This window comes from Peromyscus californicus, unplaced genomic scaffold, assembly GCF_007827085.1.
Source record: "Peromyscus californicus insignis strain IS unplaced genomic scaffold, ASM782708v3 Scaffold_20__1_contigs__length_68692818, whole genome shotgun sequence".
NCBI lineage: Eukaryota > Metazoa > Chordata > Mammalia > Rodentia > Cricetidae > Peromyscus > Peromyscus californicus.
In genome coordinates, this window is record NW_026294503.1 from 54,275,277 (window position 1) to 54,291,451 (window position 16,175).

At 52.7% G+C, this 16,175-nt stretch overlaps 1 protein-coding gene across 1 annotated transcript in view; it reads left to right on the forward strand.

Moving 5' to 3' along the window:
* Nucleotides 1-6,593: 6,593 nt before the first annotated feature.
* The window catches only part of Shank3 (SH3 and multiple ankyrin repeat domains 3), a 59,748-nt gene continuing 50,166 nt past the window's right edge, over nucleotides 6,594-16,175 (forward strand). Inside the window, 9 exon segments of the mRNA XM_052748665.1 lie at nucleotides 6,594-6,896; nucleotides 7,191-7,394; nucleotides 8,419-8,490; nucleotides 10,096-10,204; nucleotides 10,373-10,524; nucleotides 10,616-10,783; nucleotides 10,861-10,977; nucleotides 11,397-11,474; nucleotides 12,857-12,923. Coding sequence (XP_052604625.1) covers nucleotides 6,609-6,896; nucleotides 7,191-7,394; nucleotides 8,419-8,490; nucleotides 10,096-10,204; nucleotides 10,373-10,524; nucleotides 10,616-10,783; nucleotides 10,861-10,977; nucleotides 11,397-11,474; nucleotides 12,857-12,923 — 1,255 coding nt within the window. The 5' untranslated portion in view covers nucleotides 6,594-6,608.

Genomic DNA, 16,175 nt, shown 5'->3' on the forward strand with positions numbered 1-16,175 from the left:
CAGTTTAGGATTGTATATTGGCTAAGTTGTCCTTCAGAAAGACAAAAGTGGACTGGCTGGTTTTGTGTGTCAACTTGACACAAGCTAGAGTCATCGGAGAGGAAAGAGCCTCGGTTGAGGAAACACCTTCACAAGATCCAGCTGTAAGGCATTTCCTCATTTAGTGATCAACGGGGGAGGGTCCAGCCCATGGTGGATGGTACCATGCCTGGTCATGAGTTCTATAAGAAGGTGGGCTGAGCAGGCCGGGGGAAGCAAGCCAACTCCCCTCCATGGTCTTTACATTAGCTCCTGTCTCCAGGATCCTGCCTTGTTTGAGTTCCTGTCCTGACTTCCTCCAGTGATGAACAGCAATGCTGAAGTATAAGCCAAATAAACCCTTTCCTCCTCAACTTGCTTTTTGGTCATAGTGTTTCATCACAGCAATAGAAACCCTAACTAAGACAAAAGGTGAAGGTAGTGTGGGAGCCCCTTCTCGGGTTCCTCGTGGCTTTACCCAGCAGGTCCGCATAGAGGATGATTAGACCACAGGCCTGAGTGCAGGTGTCTGAGATGGCCTGCACTTGGCTGTGCTGGGGGAGGAGGTCTTTTGCTCCACCCCTTGGCGTCTCTATAAAAACCCTGGGGCAGAGACAGTCGGGGCCTGTTGGAATAGGTTCTAGGCCCTCTCGAGGCTATCCTTTATTTTCTATCTGTTTATCTCCGCAATATTCTCCGCAATAAATCCTTCTATCTAATATTTCCTGCTGCTCGCACTCAAGAAAACTCTGGGGAACTGTGGGGGTGGTTGGGTAAACGCCCCACAAGGTAGCATACATCTGTAAGCATGATGGTATAGATCTGTAATCCTGTTGCTGAGGCAGGAGGATTGCAAGTTTGAGGCCAGCCTGGACTGTATGGTAAGACTCTGTGCCAGTGTTCTGTTGATGTAAAGAGACAACATGACCATGGCAACTGTTATAAAATAAAGCATTTAATTGCTTACAGTTTCAGAGGTTTAGTCCATTGCCATGATGGCAGGAAGCATGGTGGGACAGGCAGACATGGTGCTGAAGAAGTAGCTGAGAGTTCTACATCTGGATCCACAGACAGCACCAAGTGAGAGACACTGGCCTTTTTAGAACCTCAAAGCCCACCCCCAGTGACACACTTTCTTCCTCCAACAAGGCCACACCTCCTAATCCTTTCAAATAGTGCCACTCCCTGGTGACCAAGCATTAAAATCTATGACCCTGTGGGGGCCATTCTCATTCAAATCACCATACCCTGTCTCAAAAAACTTAATGGGGCTGGAGAGATGACTCAGTGATTAACTGTGTGTTCTGTTCTTGCAGGGGACTTGAGTTCTGGGTGGCTCACAGCCCTCTTCTAGTCTCTGGGGCACCTAGGCTCACAGGCACAAATGTACACACAGACACATATATACACAAAATTAATAAAATAAATCTTAAAATTTCAAACAAAATCGAAACAAAATAAGAGTAAGGGCAAAATGAGACTCTTAATGAAAGACAAAGCTTAGCCATTCATTACAAGACAGTCTCAGGAAATTTCTAAGGGATGTATTTTCAAGAAGATAATTTAAGCCCCAGAGAGTTTAAAGAGTGAGCAGCAGCAAGAAAGAACAGCAAATAAAGAAACCTGTCAACGTATGAGGAAGACTAAAGAAGTACTCACTCTTCGGCCATGGGAACAGTAACAAAAATGGCAAATTTTCAAGTTGAAGGAAATGGGCAAAAGAACTGTAGAATGAGAAGATCAGTTGGAACTCGCTATACATTCTTTTTATTATATGAAAAAAAAGAGATACTAATTAGCTTTACTTTTTACTAGCGATGCAGTTTAAGTGCACTTGTGAAAAATGATGAGATTGCACAACTTCCAAACCAATGAGAAAGGAAGGACAGAGAAATGAAGAAAACTTGATCAATTAAATGGAAGGTGGAAATGTAGATGAAAGCCACACCGAGAAAGGACAGCACAAAATGGATGATAGAAATTAGTTAAGTTGATCATTAATCCCAATAAATATACAGATGCAAAGGGTTAAACTGGCTTTATTTTGCTTTTTAATGCTTAAAAAGGTCTATTACATGTATTAAACATACATCACATGTATTAAACCTTAAAAAAAGATTTTAAACAATCTCACGTGTAGGAGTGTTTTGCTGGCACTTCAGGTATGTGCACTGAATACATGCAGTGCTTATGGAGACCAGAAGAGGGCATCCGAACCACTGGAACTGGAGTTACAGATCACTGTGAGCCATCACATTGGTGTTGGGAACTGAACCGGGTCCTCTCCGAGGGCTGTAAGGGCTCTCCATTGCTCAGCCATCTCTCTAGGGTCCCTCCCCTCCACCCACTCCGAGACAGGGTTAGTCTGCATAGCCTTGGCTGTCCTGGAACTCGCTCAGTAGATCAGGCTGGTTTTGAACTCAGAGAACTACCTGTGCACCCCCCATGCCAGGCTTGCTTCAGTTTTTGAAATGTGATCTCATTCTGTGGTCCAATTTGGCCTAGAACTTGTCATTTTTCCTCCTTCAGCTCCAGGAGCCAAGGAAAATCTTCACAAACTGCACAAACATCAGTATTGTCTGGACCATCTTGTCCGACCACAATGCAGGAAGAGATCATTAATAAAGAGTTAGTCCACAAACACATAGTCAACATTTGAAAACGTAAATAAGCACATTCCTGTAATACCTGAGCCAAAATATATGACATCAGAAAATCAGAACAAAAGGAAATAAAGTCATTATATATCAACACTCTGACTCAAATGATAATTGGAGATTAACAGTGCTGAATGCTTGTGAAGGACTTAGAGAAAAGGAGAACACTGAAAATGAATCAGAAAAATATCCAGTTCAGTGAATTTAGCAAGAACGAAAAGAAATATAGCGAGAAATATGATAGTGTAAAATGAAGAAAAAGAGATGAACAAACCCAAAAAACTTGGAGGCTGATGCGCTGATGGAAGTTTGAGGCAGCCTGGGATACACCGCCAGACTCTATCCTAAACAACACAAAGCAAAAACCAAAGCTGAATCTAAAGAGATTCTTATTCCTGGAAAAAGAAAAATTAGACTCAAGATGAGATGGAATATGCATATACCTTTAGATATTATATAACCAGGAGCAATAAAAACTACACACACACACACACACACACACACACACACACACACACACACACACACACACGGTCCAGACAGCTTTGCAGTCAACCTAGCACTCCCAGTTTCAGCTGCTCCACAGCAAGGAGGTCTGAGCTGAAGCTGGGTGTAATACTGTAGATGACAGTTTAATCTCTGGCTTACTTACATAGTAAACAAACTGAGCTACACAGTGTACCAGGGCTTGGTCACAGCAAAACCAGAGAGGCTAAGACCTCTCTCCACAGGGAGCCCACCTCCTGGCAGGGAAAGGGATGCTAAGCAACAAATAAAGGAATTACAGTGTGTTGAAATTTCGACAATGGCAGCTTTACAAAAGAGAAACCAGATTAGGGCAGAACAGAGTATTTAGTGAAGAAGCATGGGGTGAGGTGGGTCCTCAAAGGGAGAGATGCAGGCTGGAAGAGGAAGGCGTCTAGGAGACGCTTCTCTAGATGAGTACAGAACCTCCTGATAGGATGGAAATCAAAGGAAGAGCTTCAGGAGGGCACAGGTTAGACTGGACAGAAGAATGTCTGTCAGACTTTCAGCAAGAGGTCCCCCGTAAATGGTAACTTAGGGGACAGGCCAGGATGAGCCGAGTGACAAGATCGAGAAGTGTCCAGGAGAGATGGATGGAAGGGAGGGATACCTCCCCAGGTGGAAGTGAGGCAAGCCGTCTAGCATACAGAGGAGCCTACAGGCCAAGCGAGGACAACCAGAGGGCCAGAAGGTGGGCTGGGAGTACGAATCACAGGTCAGAGGACGCTTAGGATGCGGAAGGGTCAAGAGCATGGAGACTGTCACTGGAGGTTTGGATGTCTCCAGTGAATGCTTCAGCAATGGACACTTGGAGCCGCACAGCAGCGTGCTGAGGACTATAGTTACACATTTGCTGCCAATCCACGTGCCATACACTATTCTGGATGCACTAGTCACAAATCTTCCTCCACCCCCAAATCTCCTGGAGCTGTGTAGCTGAAAGTGCACTAGGAGGCGGGGAAGAAGTGTGCATGGTCAAAATAAGATCTTTCTAGAATTTTGGCCCCGGGTAAAGGAAGAAAGTAAGCAAAAGGCACCCGACCGGTATTTGAAGGTAGGGCCAGGCAAAGTGTCACCTTGCCTGGGAGATGGGGTCTGGTGGACCTGAGGGAAGGTGGCCAGGGCTGCTCAAGAGACTGTCAGTCTGCAGGTAGCTGGTTAGCAAAATGTGAGACTTTCTCCCTAAAAGCTTGGCAACAAAGGTCATAGGCCTATACGGAGAGTTAGATTCACCCAGCAAGGGAGGTGTCAGGAGGCTCAAAGGCTTCCTTCCATGAAGTCCAGTTGTGGACAGCAAGCCCCGAAGAGGCAATACCCAGGGATCTGGGCCCATTCAGGTCAAGACAGGTTTACTGAGTGTCCAAAGCTGGCCTGCTGCCTGATTGAGGGCATGGGATTCCTCCATTTCAGCCTCATCCCTGGTGGATTCTGGCCATCATTTCCCACCAGCAGGCAGCTAGTTTAGGGAAAAGGGAGGCTGGAAATAAAGGTGGGTGGAGGTTTTGATGGGAGGGATTGGGTTTAGCCGGAAAGGAGGCCTGGGTCAAGGCGAAAAGGAAAGAGGCAAGAGAGGAAGATGGCGGAGACTCCCGGGCCAGGAAGCAGCGTTTCCTCTCTGGGCTGGGACACAGGAAACCCAGCCCTGAGCTTCCCAAGGTGCTTCCTGAAGATAAGAGAGACTCTTTCCTGCTCCTGCCCCTCTGACATCCTGCCCTAGCCCCTAGGGTACCCTAAGTTGCCCCGCTCCATCAGACCTTGGGAGGGGCTTGGAGGTCAGGGCCTGCTGGGGCTTCACTTCCTCCAGCACTCAGGGGTCCACCCAGGCTTGAGGGCAGCAGGGAACAGAGGCGCAGGAGCGCTGGAGACTCAGCTCTGCCGGGTAAGTGGTTCTTGAGAAGGGAGAGGTTGTTCCTCAAAGGTAGTGATGTGGGAGTCAGCCAGGTGGTCCATGGGGGACAGTCCCGTGGGGTTTGGATTGGTCAGAAGGCCCTATTATGGAGTCATGAAACACTTTTGGAAGGTGGTGGATCCGTAGAGTGCAGGCTGTTTTTTGGGGGAAGTCTAATCAATCACTGGTCTGTGTGGGGTGAGGGCATGTCTCAGGTGAACCAAGGTGGTCAGGAGGTGGGATATGGTGAGGTGTATGGTGTATAGGACCAGGGCAGTCCAAGGTTATTCCTGGGATGCTCAGGAATAACCAGTTTTGTGGGCGGTCCAGGGCTGCTCATGGGGAGAGTTGGGGAGGCTGGGGCTGAGGGGATGCTTTCTGCCACTGGCAGAGTTCCCGGCCAGACTGCTCCGCAAAAGCTGTCCAGTGTGTGCCGCCAGGGATGAGTGGCTCTCTGGGGCCGTTAGGGGGTGGGGTATAAGTCAAGGTAGGTGGGAGAGTGCAGTGGAAGGCAGGACTAGACCCTACTGTTAGCAGGGCAAATCATCCACTCAGGGGCTGCACCTTTCTGGGCCTCGGGAGTGAGGCCCCCGCGCGTTGGGCACTTCCGAGGCAGCGCCGGGCTAAGGCTGGCACGCCACGCGGGCGGCGCCTGAGTTGGTTCACTCGCAGCGCTCCCCTCCCCGCCCACTCGTCACCCCCTCCCGCGTTGCCACGACAACGTGTGAAACTAAAATTCAGTTCCCCGTCGCAGGTGGAGACTAGTGGCGCCCCCTCCCCTAAGCCCTTCCTCGTAGGTCGCGCCCCCATCCTGCTGTCGCTAAGGTGACGGGGAGGGGGCGACCAGCTGCAGGGTTGGGCCAGCCAAGGTGGGGGGAGACCGCAGAGTCCGGACAGACTCCCCAAACTCGGTTGCGGCGGGGGCCGAAAGGAACACCCTGGGTGCGGTTAGAAGGGCTGATTTGGGGGGCGCTTCCGTGGCACAGCAGCTCCACCCTGCTCGAACCTGGGGTCTGCGGCCCTCCGACTCCCACCCAGCACGGTGCCCCGGCTGATCCCACCACCTCCTCGGGGTCCGGAGTGGGGTCGGCAGACTGGGGAGATTTCCACCCCGGGACACCGATTTTCCTGCTTGTCTCTCCCTCCCTGTCAGCCTGTGGTCCTCTTGCCCCGACGCGTAGAGGTCCCTCATCCAGCTCCAGAACCCTCCGTCACCCTAACACGGTGGTCTGCGACGCTCGCCTGCAGCGGAAGCGCGGCGTGCCATCCCCCCGCTGTGTCAGCCACTCCCCCTCGACAGCCACCCCCCCCCCCCGCGCGCGGGCCCCCGGCCCCCGCCCTCTGCACCACACGCCCACGCCGCCCGACCCCGCGGGGGACCCCAGTTTCCCGGCTCTGGGCTTCCCGTCCCCGCCTCCGGCGCGGCCCCCTCCCCGCCTCCGCTCCGCTCCGGGCTCGGGCCCCCTCCCCCCGCCGCCCCCGCCCCCGGGGAAGGCAGGCGCCGCTCGAAGCCGGGGCCGATGCAGCTAAACCGTGCCGCCGTCGCCGCCGCCGCTGCGCCTGCGGAGCCCCCGGAGCCGCTGTCCCCCGCGCTGGCCCCGGCCCCGGCCCCCCCCGGCCCCCTCCCGCGAAGCGCGGTCGGCGGGGCTCCGGCGGGGGGTCAGGGGGGGCCAGGGCGCCGCGCGGAATCCCCGTGCGCTCCTGTCTCCGCCGGCAACAGTCCGGGCCCGGGCGCTAGCACCGGGATGGACGGCCCCGGGGCCAGCGCCGTGGTCGTGCGCGTCGGCATCCCGGACCTGCAACAAACGGTGAGCCCTCGCGATCTCGCCGTACCCCTGTGTAGCCCGCTAGCGGTGACCCCCGCCGGGCGCGCCCTGCGCCAGGACCCCCGGCCGCGGCCACTCGCCCCTCCCCCGCCGCCTCCGCGGGACCCTCCCCATCGCCGGGGCGGGGCCCTGGAAGGCCAGCCCCGGGGCGGGGCCTCGGCCTCTGCGCCGTGGCGCGGGGTCCCTGCTCTTGCTCCCCAACTAGCCCTCCATGCGGGGCCCGGGGCGCGGTGTCCTGCGCTCGCAGGTCCGGGCTCACGACTCGCTCCGCTGCAGAAGTGCCTGCGTCTGGACCCAACCGCGCCCGTGTGGGCCGCCAAGCAGCGTGTGCTCTGCGCCCTCAACCACAGCCTTCAGGACGCGCTCAACTACGGGCTATTCCAGCCGCCCTCCCGGGGTCGCGCCGGCAAGTTCCTGGATGAAGAGCGGCTCTTACAGGACTACCCGCCTAACCTGGACACGCCCCTGCCCTATCTGGAGGTGCTGGGCAGACCAGGGTGGGGGTGGCATGGAGCGCACTGGGTGTGATCTTTGAGCTCCGTGGCTGGAGCAGTGAAGGGCAGGCCGGGAGGAGTTGGCTACAGGAGCGGTGGGGGGCTGTGTGCAGCCTGAGCAGTGTGCTGAGAGCCAGAGGTGGGTACATTTGAGTGCAGCGGGTAGGGCGTAGTGTGAGCTGCATGTGTGGTAAGTGCTGTGTTGCAGCTTAAGCGTGGAGAACAGTGTGAGCAGTGTGTAGAGTGCTTGCAGCAAGCGATGCGTACAAGCACACAATGAGCACCTGCAGCACATGCACTCAGCATGTGTGGTGTGAGCAGTTTGAACACTGGAGGGAGAAGTGTGAGAAGGAGTGAGTGCCGTAAGGGTCATGCAGTGTGAACAGTGTTATCTGTGTGCACGTTTGTCTCTTTCCCCTCACCCCCAAGTCTTCTGAGGTTGGCCCAAAATATTAGCACCATTTATGACATATAAGGGTGATTTGAGTGCCATTCCAGGTATAGGGGTGGAGATTGGGTCCTAATTGGAAGGTCTCGTGTGTGTGTGTGTGTGTGTGTGTGTGTGTGTGTGTGTGTGTGTGTACACCAAGGTCAGAGTTGGTCTGATCCTCGTGGGTAGCACCAGGAATTGGGTTATTTCTACTAGGAGAGGAAGTGTCTGGGAATAGAAGCTTAGTTTCAGATCTTGGGGGAGCCGTGGAGTTTTCCAAGTCCTGGTGGTGGGAATGAGACAGACAGGCTGTAGACCTGCCAGGCCACGAACTGGCCGAGTACTGTCTTCTCTGGAACCACACATCGTTTCTGTAATGTAGAGGGTAGTTAGTAGTTGTCAGTGTTTGTCTGTCCACTTTGTGTGTGTGTGTGTGTGTCTGGGACTTGTATGGCTGTGTCGCAGTGAAAGTGTGGGCAGGAGGGTGGTGAGCGGTGAGCGGTACGCAGTGGTGGCCACCGCCACTTGCTCACTGGACCTGTGTGGGTCCCTTCTCTCCACCTTTTCTTTATCTGAGCAGTTTCGATACAAGCGGAGAGTTTATGCCCAGAACCTCATCGATGACAAGCAGTTTGCAAAGCTGCACACAAAGGTAAGGAGGCCGTCTTCGGAGGGGACTCCCCATGACCACTGCTCCTGTTCTGGCTTGGCCCAGCCTGCCTTCCCGGAAGTGGCTTTCGGGACCTGATCTGGGGCTGGCTACAGGCTCCATGCCCCTGGCTGGTTCAGTGATAGGTTCTAGCTAAATGAGATTTTTTTGCCTTGTTTCAAGCTGGGGGAGAGGGAAGCAAATGAGCGTCCAGCGTGTTTGTTGGCTGTGAGGGCAAGAGGTCCAGTGTTTAGTGTTCCCTAGTACAAGGAACACAGAATTAGATATCTCATTAATTCTCTCCCGGAGGAGATTTACTACCTCATTTCACAGGTGAGGCAGAGGGGTTGAGTCACTTGCTTTGACTGGCTAGTGAAGCTGGCCAGATCTGCCTAGGTAGACCCTGTAGTCTGGGTACACCTGTACAGTGTCTATTCTTCTGGGACCTGCTCCCAAGTGGGCCTGACGCCATTTGCCTTTTTTGTTTTGAGGGGGTACTACACTCCTGTGGGTGTCCAGGGAGCAAGGTGGGTGCCATAGCCCTTTTCCAAGTCCCCCAGCTCCATGGGCCAATGGGAATTTGCTTGTGGGATACTTCACTGATGGTCCCTGGGGCTTAGGAAAGGGTCTTTGTGACCCTCCCTATGGTCCTAGATCCTTGGGCTTCTGTGGCAGACTTTTCTGCTGCTCCAGAGCAGGTGACAGTCAGTGGCCCTGGCTCTATGTTGGGCAGAGACCATGTCAGAGAGGTAACTGTCTCCCTCCACTGGCCCTTGTGTGACCCTGTCACCCTGGGTTCTCTAGATCTTTTCTCAGGGGCCCACAAGACATGAGTGACTTGCTTTTCAGTGAGTCTTGTCTGTGTTTGGGATGAATCTGAACTCCTCACTGCAGCCCTGTCCTCTTGCTTGCCTGGGGGCCAGCTGTCCCCACCCTCTCCCCCTGTCACCTCCAGGCTAAGGTTCTTCCTAGATGATTCGCATAGATCCTTCCTCTGGTTTCATCACCCTGACCCCATGATACTGGTTCATGAGACACCCTCTCTTGTCTATGATACATGCTGTTTCTAGATGCCTGGGCTGGGACACCTTGCCCTATGTGTGTGGCTTTTAGGCCACCAGACAAGGCTAGCGAGGCTTTGTTGGGTGAAGGACTAATAGGCAAAGTCATGTCATGAGTGCTCCAGGGGTTTATCATGGAGTGTAGGAGGAGCTGGCCAGAGGAGTGAGTCTAGAGCTGTTAGTATTTGGCGCCTGTTAGAATGGACTCAGTGCTCTTTTAGGCTGAGGGAAGGGAGTCATTTGGAGTCTGTGACTAAGGTGGTCTGGCTGTGATGGAAGTGGCCAGGCTCAGGCCGACAGGTTTGCTCAGGCTCTTGTGGGGTTGCAGAGAAGGGCTTTGAAAGCACATGGGTCTAGCCAAGATGGAACTAGAGTTGAGGTAAGAGTATTGGGGTTGAGGATGAGCAAGCCGGATGACAGGTTAGACAGGTCGGGGTTGGGGACAGTGTCTGCCTTCCAGGTGGTCGGGAGCTTGCTGGAGGAAGGGGGTGATGGTAAGATGACCATGGCTGTGGCACTCAGCTGACTGGGATGGCTGGTGTTCTAGGCCAACCTGAAGAAGTTCATGGACTATGTCCAGCTACACAGCACAGACAAGGTGGCCCGCCTGCTGGACAAGGGGCTGGACCCCAATTTCCATGACCCTGACTCAGGAGGTAAGAAGAGCAGAGAGGGGCTGTGTTTTTTTCTCTTTTCTTTCCTTTTCTTTCCTTCCTTCCTTCCTTCCTTCCTTCCTTCCTTCCTTCCTTCCTTCCTTCCTTCCTTCCTTCCTTTCTTTTTTTTGAGTAGCTGGGACCCTAACTTTCATTTATCTCCAAACCCAGAGTGCCCTCTGAGCCTTGCGGCACAGTTGGACAACGCCACTGACCTCCTGAAGGTTCTTCGCAATGGCGGTGCTCACCTGGACTTCCGAACCCGAGATGGGCTCACAGCCGTCCACTGTGCCACCCGCCAGCGGAACGCAGGGGCATTGACGGTTAGTGAGGGCAGGACCCTGGTCTGGAGGGACTCATGGGCTCAGGCAGAAAGCTGGGCCTGGCATGGATCCTGAGGTGCCTTACCCTCAGACCCTGCTGGACCTGGGGGCTTCACCTGACTACAAGGACAGCCGCGGCCTGACGCCCCTGTACCATAGTGCCCTAGGGGGCGGGGATGCCCTCTGCTGCGAGCTGCTGCTTCATGATCATGCACAGCTGGGGACCACTGATGAGAATGGCTGGCAAGAAATCCATCAGGTGAGCAGGGGGCCTGGGCTGGGTGCAGGCTGTATGCCTCTGTACCTGGGATGCTTCAGTACCTCTCTTCTCCTCAGGCCTGCCGCTTTGGACATGTGCAGCACTTGGAGCACTTGCTATTTTATGGGGCCAACATGGGTGCCCAGAATGCCTCGGGAAACACAGCCTTGCACATCTGTGCCCTCTACAACCAGGTAACACCTTGCGTCTCACCCCTCTGTCGGTTCATCTACATTTTCTGCATGTGGTAAAGTGTGACTGCGTGTGTGTCTGTGCCAGCACGCAGGTGACCGCACACCCCAGCTTGTGCGACACTCCCGTGTGTATGTTCTGTGCCCGATCTGGTTACTGGGTGACCTACTTAAACACATCTGTTCTCCGAACACACGTGTGTCAATGCGTCCATATGTATGCTCTTAACAACTAGCTCTCAGATGAGAGCTACTTACGTAGTCCTACCTAGCCTAGGGATGTGTGTGTGTGTGTGTGTGTGTGTGTGTGTGTGTGTGTGTGTGAGTGTGAGTGACTCCTGGGCCTTGCACTCCTGTGCACCTGCCACGGCCTGGCCCTGCCTCTCCTGCTGCCCACTGTGATTGTTGCTGCCTCCCAACAGGAGAGTTGTGCTCGTGTCCTGCTTTTCCGTGGTGCCAACAAGGACGTCCGCAATTACAACAGCCAGACAGCCTTCCAGGTACAGGATGTGTAAGGCTGACCCAGGGGGGTTGCTTGTGTGTCCTATTGACTTTGAACCCGGATTCTTCTTCAGAGGGCAAGAAGGGAGCGCTCACTCTCAGGACTGCCGCCGGAGGCGGAACTGTGAGTGGGGCTAGTGTGGTGCCCAGAATTTGAGGGAGTGTTTGCTGTGGTGGTTGCCTCTACCCTCCTCCTGTGGGTAAATGTCATATGACTCCACGACTCTGGGGAAGGGCCTCATGGAGAGGACAGAAAGACAGGTGTGGTGGGCCTGATTCCCCAGAAGCAGGGAGGAGTGCAGAGGTCCACGCTGAGAGGGGTGTGTGACTGCTACTGTACCTGACTTGACCCAGGTTATATTTCTGAGCCATTAGTCCGCCAGGCTGGTTGGCACTGGATAGGATAGCCAGGTAGTTATCATCTCTGTGGCCTGGAGTTTTTGAGGAGTTGAGGGTATCACGGGAATTTATGGACCATGAAAGCAGCAGGGAAAGAAGTGTTTATATTATTATTATTATTATTGGTTTTTTTGAGACAGGGTTTCTCTGTGTATCCCTGGCTGTCCTGGAACTCACTTTGTAGATCAGGCTGGCCTCGAACTCACAGAGATCCACCTGGTTCTGCCTCCTGAGTGCTGGGATTAAAGGTGTGCGCCACCACTGCCCGGCCTCTGTTTATTATTCTTTTTTTTTTTTTTTTAAAGATTTATTTATTATGTATACAATGTTCTGCCTGCGTGTATGCCTGCAGGCCAGAAGAGGGCACCAGATCTCATTACAGATGGTTGTGAGCCACCATGTGGTTGCTGGGAATTGAACTCAGGACCTCTGGAAGAACAGCCAGTGCTCTTAACCTCTGAGCCATCTCTCCAGCCCTGTTTATTATTCTTAATGGGCGCACAGGGCCCTGAGAATGTCAGAAAGGCAAGCTGCTATGGTCATGTCTGGGAGAGTGAGGCAGAGGTTGAAGATGTGGGCACATCTGGAAGTAGATACATCAGGGTCTATTGGCCAGGTTTGGGGACATGGGTAGGAAGAACGAGGGCTGAAAAGCTGTGGGGCCAGGATTGATATAGGAGTCGTGGCTGCATGTAGGGGCAGATTAGAAGCTCTGCTAGTGTGTGCAGATCTGTTCATGTTTTGACTCTCAGCCTGGTGTCCCAGAAGCACCCTGGACTGAGGCCGACGAGGGCAGCGGGCCAACTTTGGTTACTGGTATCCTATCTCTTGTCCGTTGGCAGCGCTGTGCGCGTAGACACTGACTGCTGTGACTCGAGAGACGGGTGGCTTAGGATCCCAGCAGGACCGCCTGGGGTGGGGCTCAAATCTGGGTTGCTGAGCCTCCCTCCTTGTCCTCCATGTGTTGACTTCTTTCTCTCAGGTGGCCATCATTGCAGGGAACTTTGAGCTCGCTGAGGTCATCAAGACCCACAAAGACTCGGATGTCGGTGAGTTCTGCCTGCCCATCGATCCTTTCTGAGTGGGCTGTGGTGCTCATAAGCAGTGGAGGTGTAACAGGGCCCCCATACTCCAAGACAACTGTTTGCTAGTCACCCTTGCAGACCTGGGGACCGTGATGAACAGCGGCCTGTGTGGACTGAACAGAATTTTTGGTCAGGGCCTAGAGCAGGTCCGGGCTCTAGCCTATGATAGCCCTGGGCCCAGCAGTTGACATTTAGATAAGGGTCTGTGCTTCCCATTAGGTGCTAGGGCTGTGTTTAGCCTCCTATGGCTTTCCCGTGTGACACGATCCCATGAACATACCTGTGGAGAGAACAAAACAGGATGGTGAGGATGAAGATGAAGTGGGGATAGGGTTGTGGGTGTCTCCTTGGCCAGAGGATTTGAGCTCCCAGCAGGCAGTGCGTAAAAGAGACTTGGCATATGGATAAGCCCTAGGAGGAAGGACCAGACGCTGCATGTGTAGTTTTAGCTCCAAGACTGGCAGGCAGAAGGGTCCAGCCTATGCCTCTGTGCGCGCATGTGTGCGTGTGTGAGTGCCTGGAGAGAGAGAGAGAGAGAGAGAGAGAGAGAGAGAGAGAGAGACAGACAGACAGACAGACACAGCCAGACAGAGACACACAGACAGACAGACAGACACAGACAGACACAGACAGAGACACACAGACAGACAGATGGGGGTGGTGGTGGTAGTGTGTACGTGTGCATGCGTGTTTGTTTCTGGAGCCAGACTGGCTCATCCTGGGTACAGGTAAGTCTGCAGGGTACTGCAGGCCCCTCCTCCAGTAAAGGGTTGCTGTCCGGCTACAGCAAAGTCTTCTAGCCATAGGGTTGGCTTTATGTTCTGGGTAGGCTTTTCTGCCTGTGATGCTTTCTGGAACATGGAGCCCCAGGCTCCTCTTTCTTCTGTGAGCGTTACTTGAAGTGTCCCCATTTCTTGTTTCAATTTGCAGTGACATTGGGCAGCAAAGGGCTGGAGCTGGCATTAAAGTTAGATAGACCATGCCTCGGTTCTATGACAGTCTGGCCTGGGGCTTCATCTTTGGACGGGCTTAAGATTAAGGTCCGTTTCATGTTTAGGGTTCTTCCTTAGCTGCTCTCTGCTAATGAGGCTTGGGTGTGCACCCCTTGAACCCCGTGAAAGGTGGGGCCATGATGGTGGTTGAACTGAGGGTGGGTGGCTTCCCCAAGAGAGATAACTGCAGCAGCGCTGAGTGACTTCATGATCCATGGGTACAAAGCAGGGCCCAGGTTCAGGTAGAAAGAACAGGGTATAGTTTTGGGGTTGATATTGGCACAAGCAATAGCTACACTTTGGTGGTGGCTGACAGAGATGGTATTTTCTGGGATCACCCCGCTTATGGATGTTTGGGGGGGGTGTCTTTGTTTTGCCTGATCGTCTAATCCTGAGAGAACTGCTGACATCTGTGGTGCCTCCCTTTGTCATACGTGAAAGATAGTGTCTTAGAGTTATCTCATCTTCTTTCCACCTTGGTCTCCTGTAGCCTTTGATCCTGGAAGGGGCTGAATTCTAGGAAGTGGCCCAGTCACTGATTTGGCAAAAGATGAGGGACTTGTATAATATCTAGGATGAGAGGTAGGAGTATTCCTCTGCCCTCCATCCTAGGATTCTGGGGGTCACCAAGTGAAGCGCGCTGTCCATTTCACCCAAGTGGGCTTGCTCAGTTGGGGTCAGGCACATCATTGCCTAGTATAGTGGGCATCTGTGTCATCTGGTCCTGATGTAGACATCTGCTCTGTACACCATCACGCATTTCAAGGTTACAGTTGTTCTAGTTAGGGTTTCTGTTGTTGTGATAAAACACCATGACCAAAAGTAACTTAGGGAGGAAAGGGTGTATTACAGCTTATGTGTCCCAATCACACTCCATCCTGAAGGGAAGTCAGGGTAGGAAATGAAGGCAGGAACTGAAGCGGAGCCCCCGGAGGAATGCTGCTTTCTGGCTTGCTCCACATGGTTTGCTCAGCTTGCTTTCTTATATAATCCAGAACCACCTGCCCAGCGGTGGCACCACCCATAGTGGCTGGGCGTTTCCACATCAATTATTTAATAATAGTAAAAGAAGCGCCCCACAGGCTTACCTATAGGCCAGTTTGATGGAAGCATTTTCTCAACTGAAATTTCTTCTTCCTAGATGACCTGGCTTGTGTAAAGTTGACAAAAAACTAACCATCACCCAACCAGCCAACGCTGTGTAGGATGATGTAGTCATGAGATTTACTATGAACTCTCTTATCTCAGTTCACCTTCCTAATAGTCTCTTGTGAAGTTGATTATTGGACCGTTTTTTACAGAGACTTTTGGAAACCAAATCTCAGAGGGTTAATGAGAAAACCTACCCTTAGACTTGGGGACTCAGGGTCTGGGTTACCCACTGCCCTCTGCACATAGTCACTCGAAGGACATTCCTTACGTGACAGTTGTAAGTTACTATGTCTCACTCTGGGTCTTTGGGCAGAGGCCTGCACATAGGAGTTGTATGGAGCTCTCTGCCTATCCATCCTCCACTTCCTTCCTCAGGGTAGTGTCTGGTAGGCACCTGTGTCATGCTTCAAGAGACCCTTCCTATCTCTAGGCAGCCTCGCTTTTCTTTGTGAACCAACAGACCTTGGGTGGGACTCTGTTCTCTCACTGTCTTTCTCTATTTCCTGTTTCTGTTAGTGGACTATGCGCTTTCAGGCAACCGCCAATGTGCACAAAAACATTCTATGTATACATGTTCTCAGACGGTCTATCTCATGTTTTTGGGAAGTGCCTCGGGAAATGCTTCTCACATGGTGACGCCACCTGGAGAGCTTGTTCAGTGTAGGTTCTGAGTCTGGGCCTGGGTGTGGCCTGAGCATCTACACTGGTCATCAGCTCAAGGTGATGCCTGCTCTGCTGACCCTGGCTCTACTCTCTATAACAGGTGTAGACCAATGTGGCAGGTAGTGCTGCAGGCCAAAGCCTGCCCACGGCATATTTTTCGTTTTTAAATTAAGGCAAAATGTTTCTTACTTAAAACTTACTACTTTTATTGGCAATCCAGTGGCATCCTTACATTTACAGTATTGTATGCCAGTTTTGTTGAATCCCAAAATGTTTTCATTGCTCCAAAGAATACCTCCAATATAGTAAGCAATTTTTCAGTGTTACCCTCTTCTCCTAACTTGTCAGCTGAGAACATAACTCCTCTTTGCATTTACTTGTTATTGCTGTTTCATATCAATGGAATTAT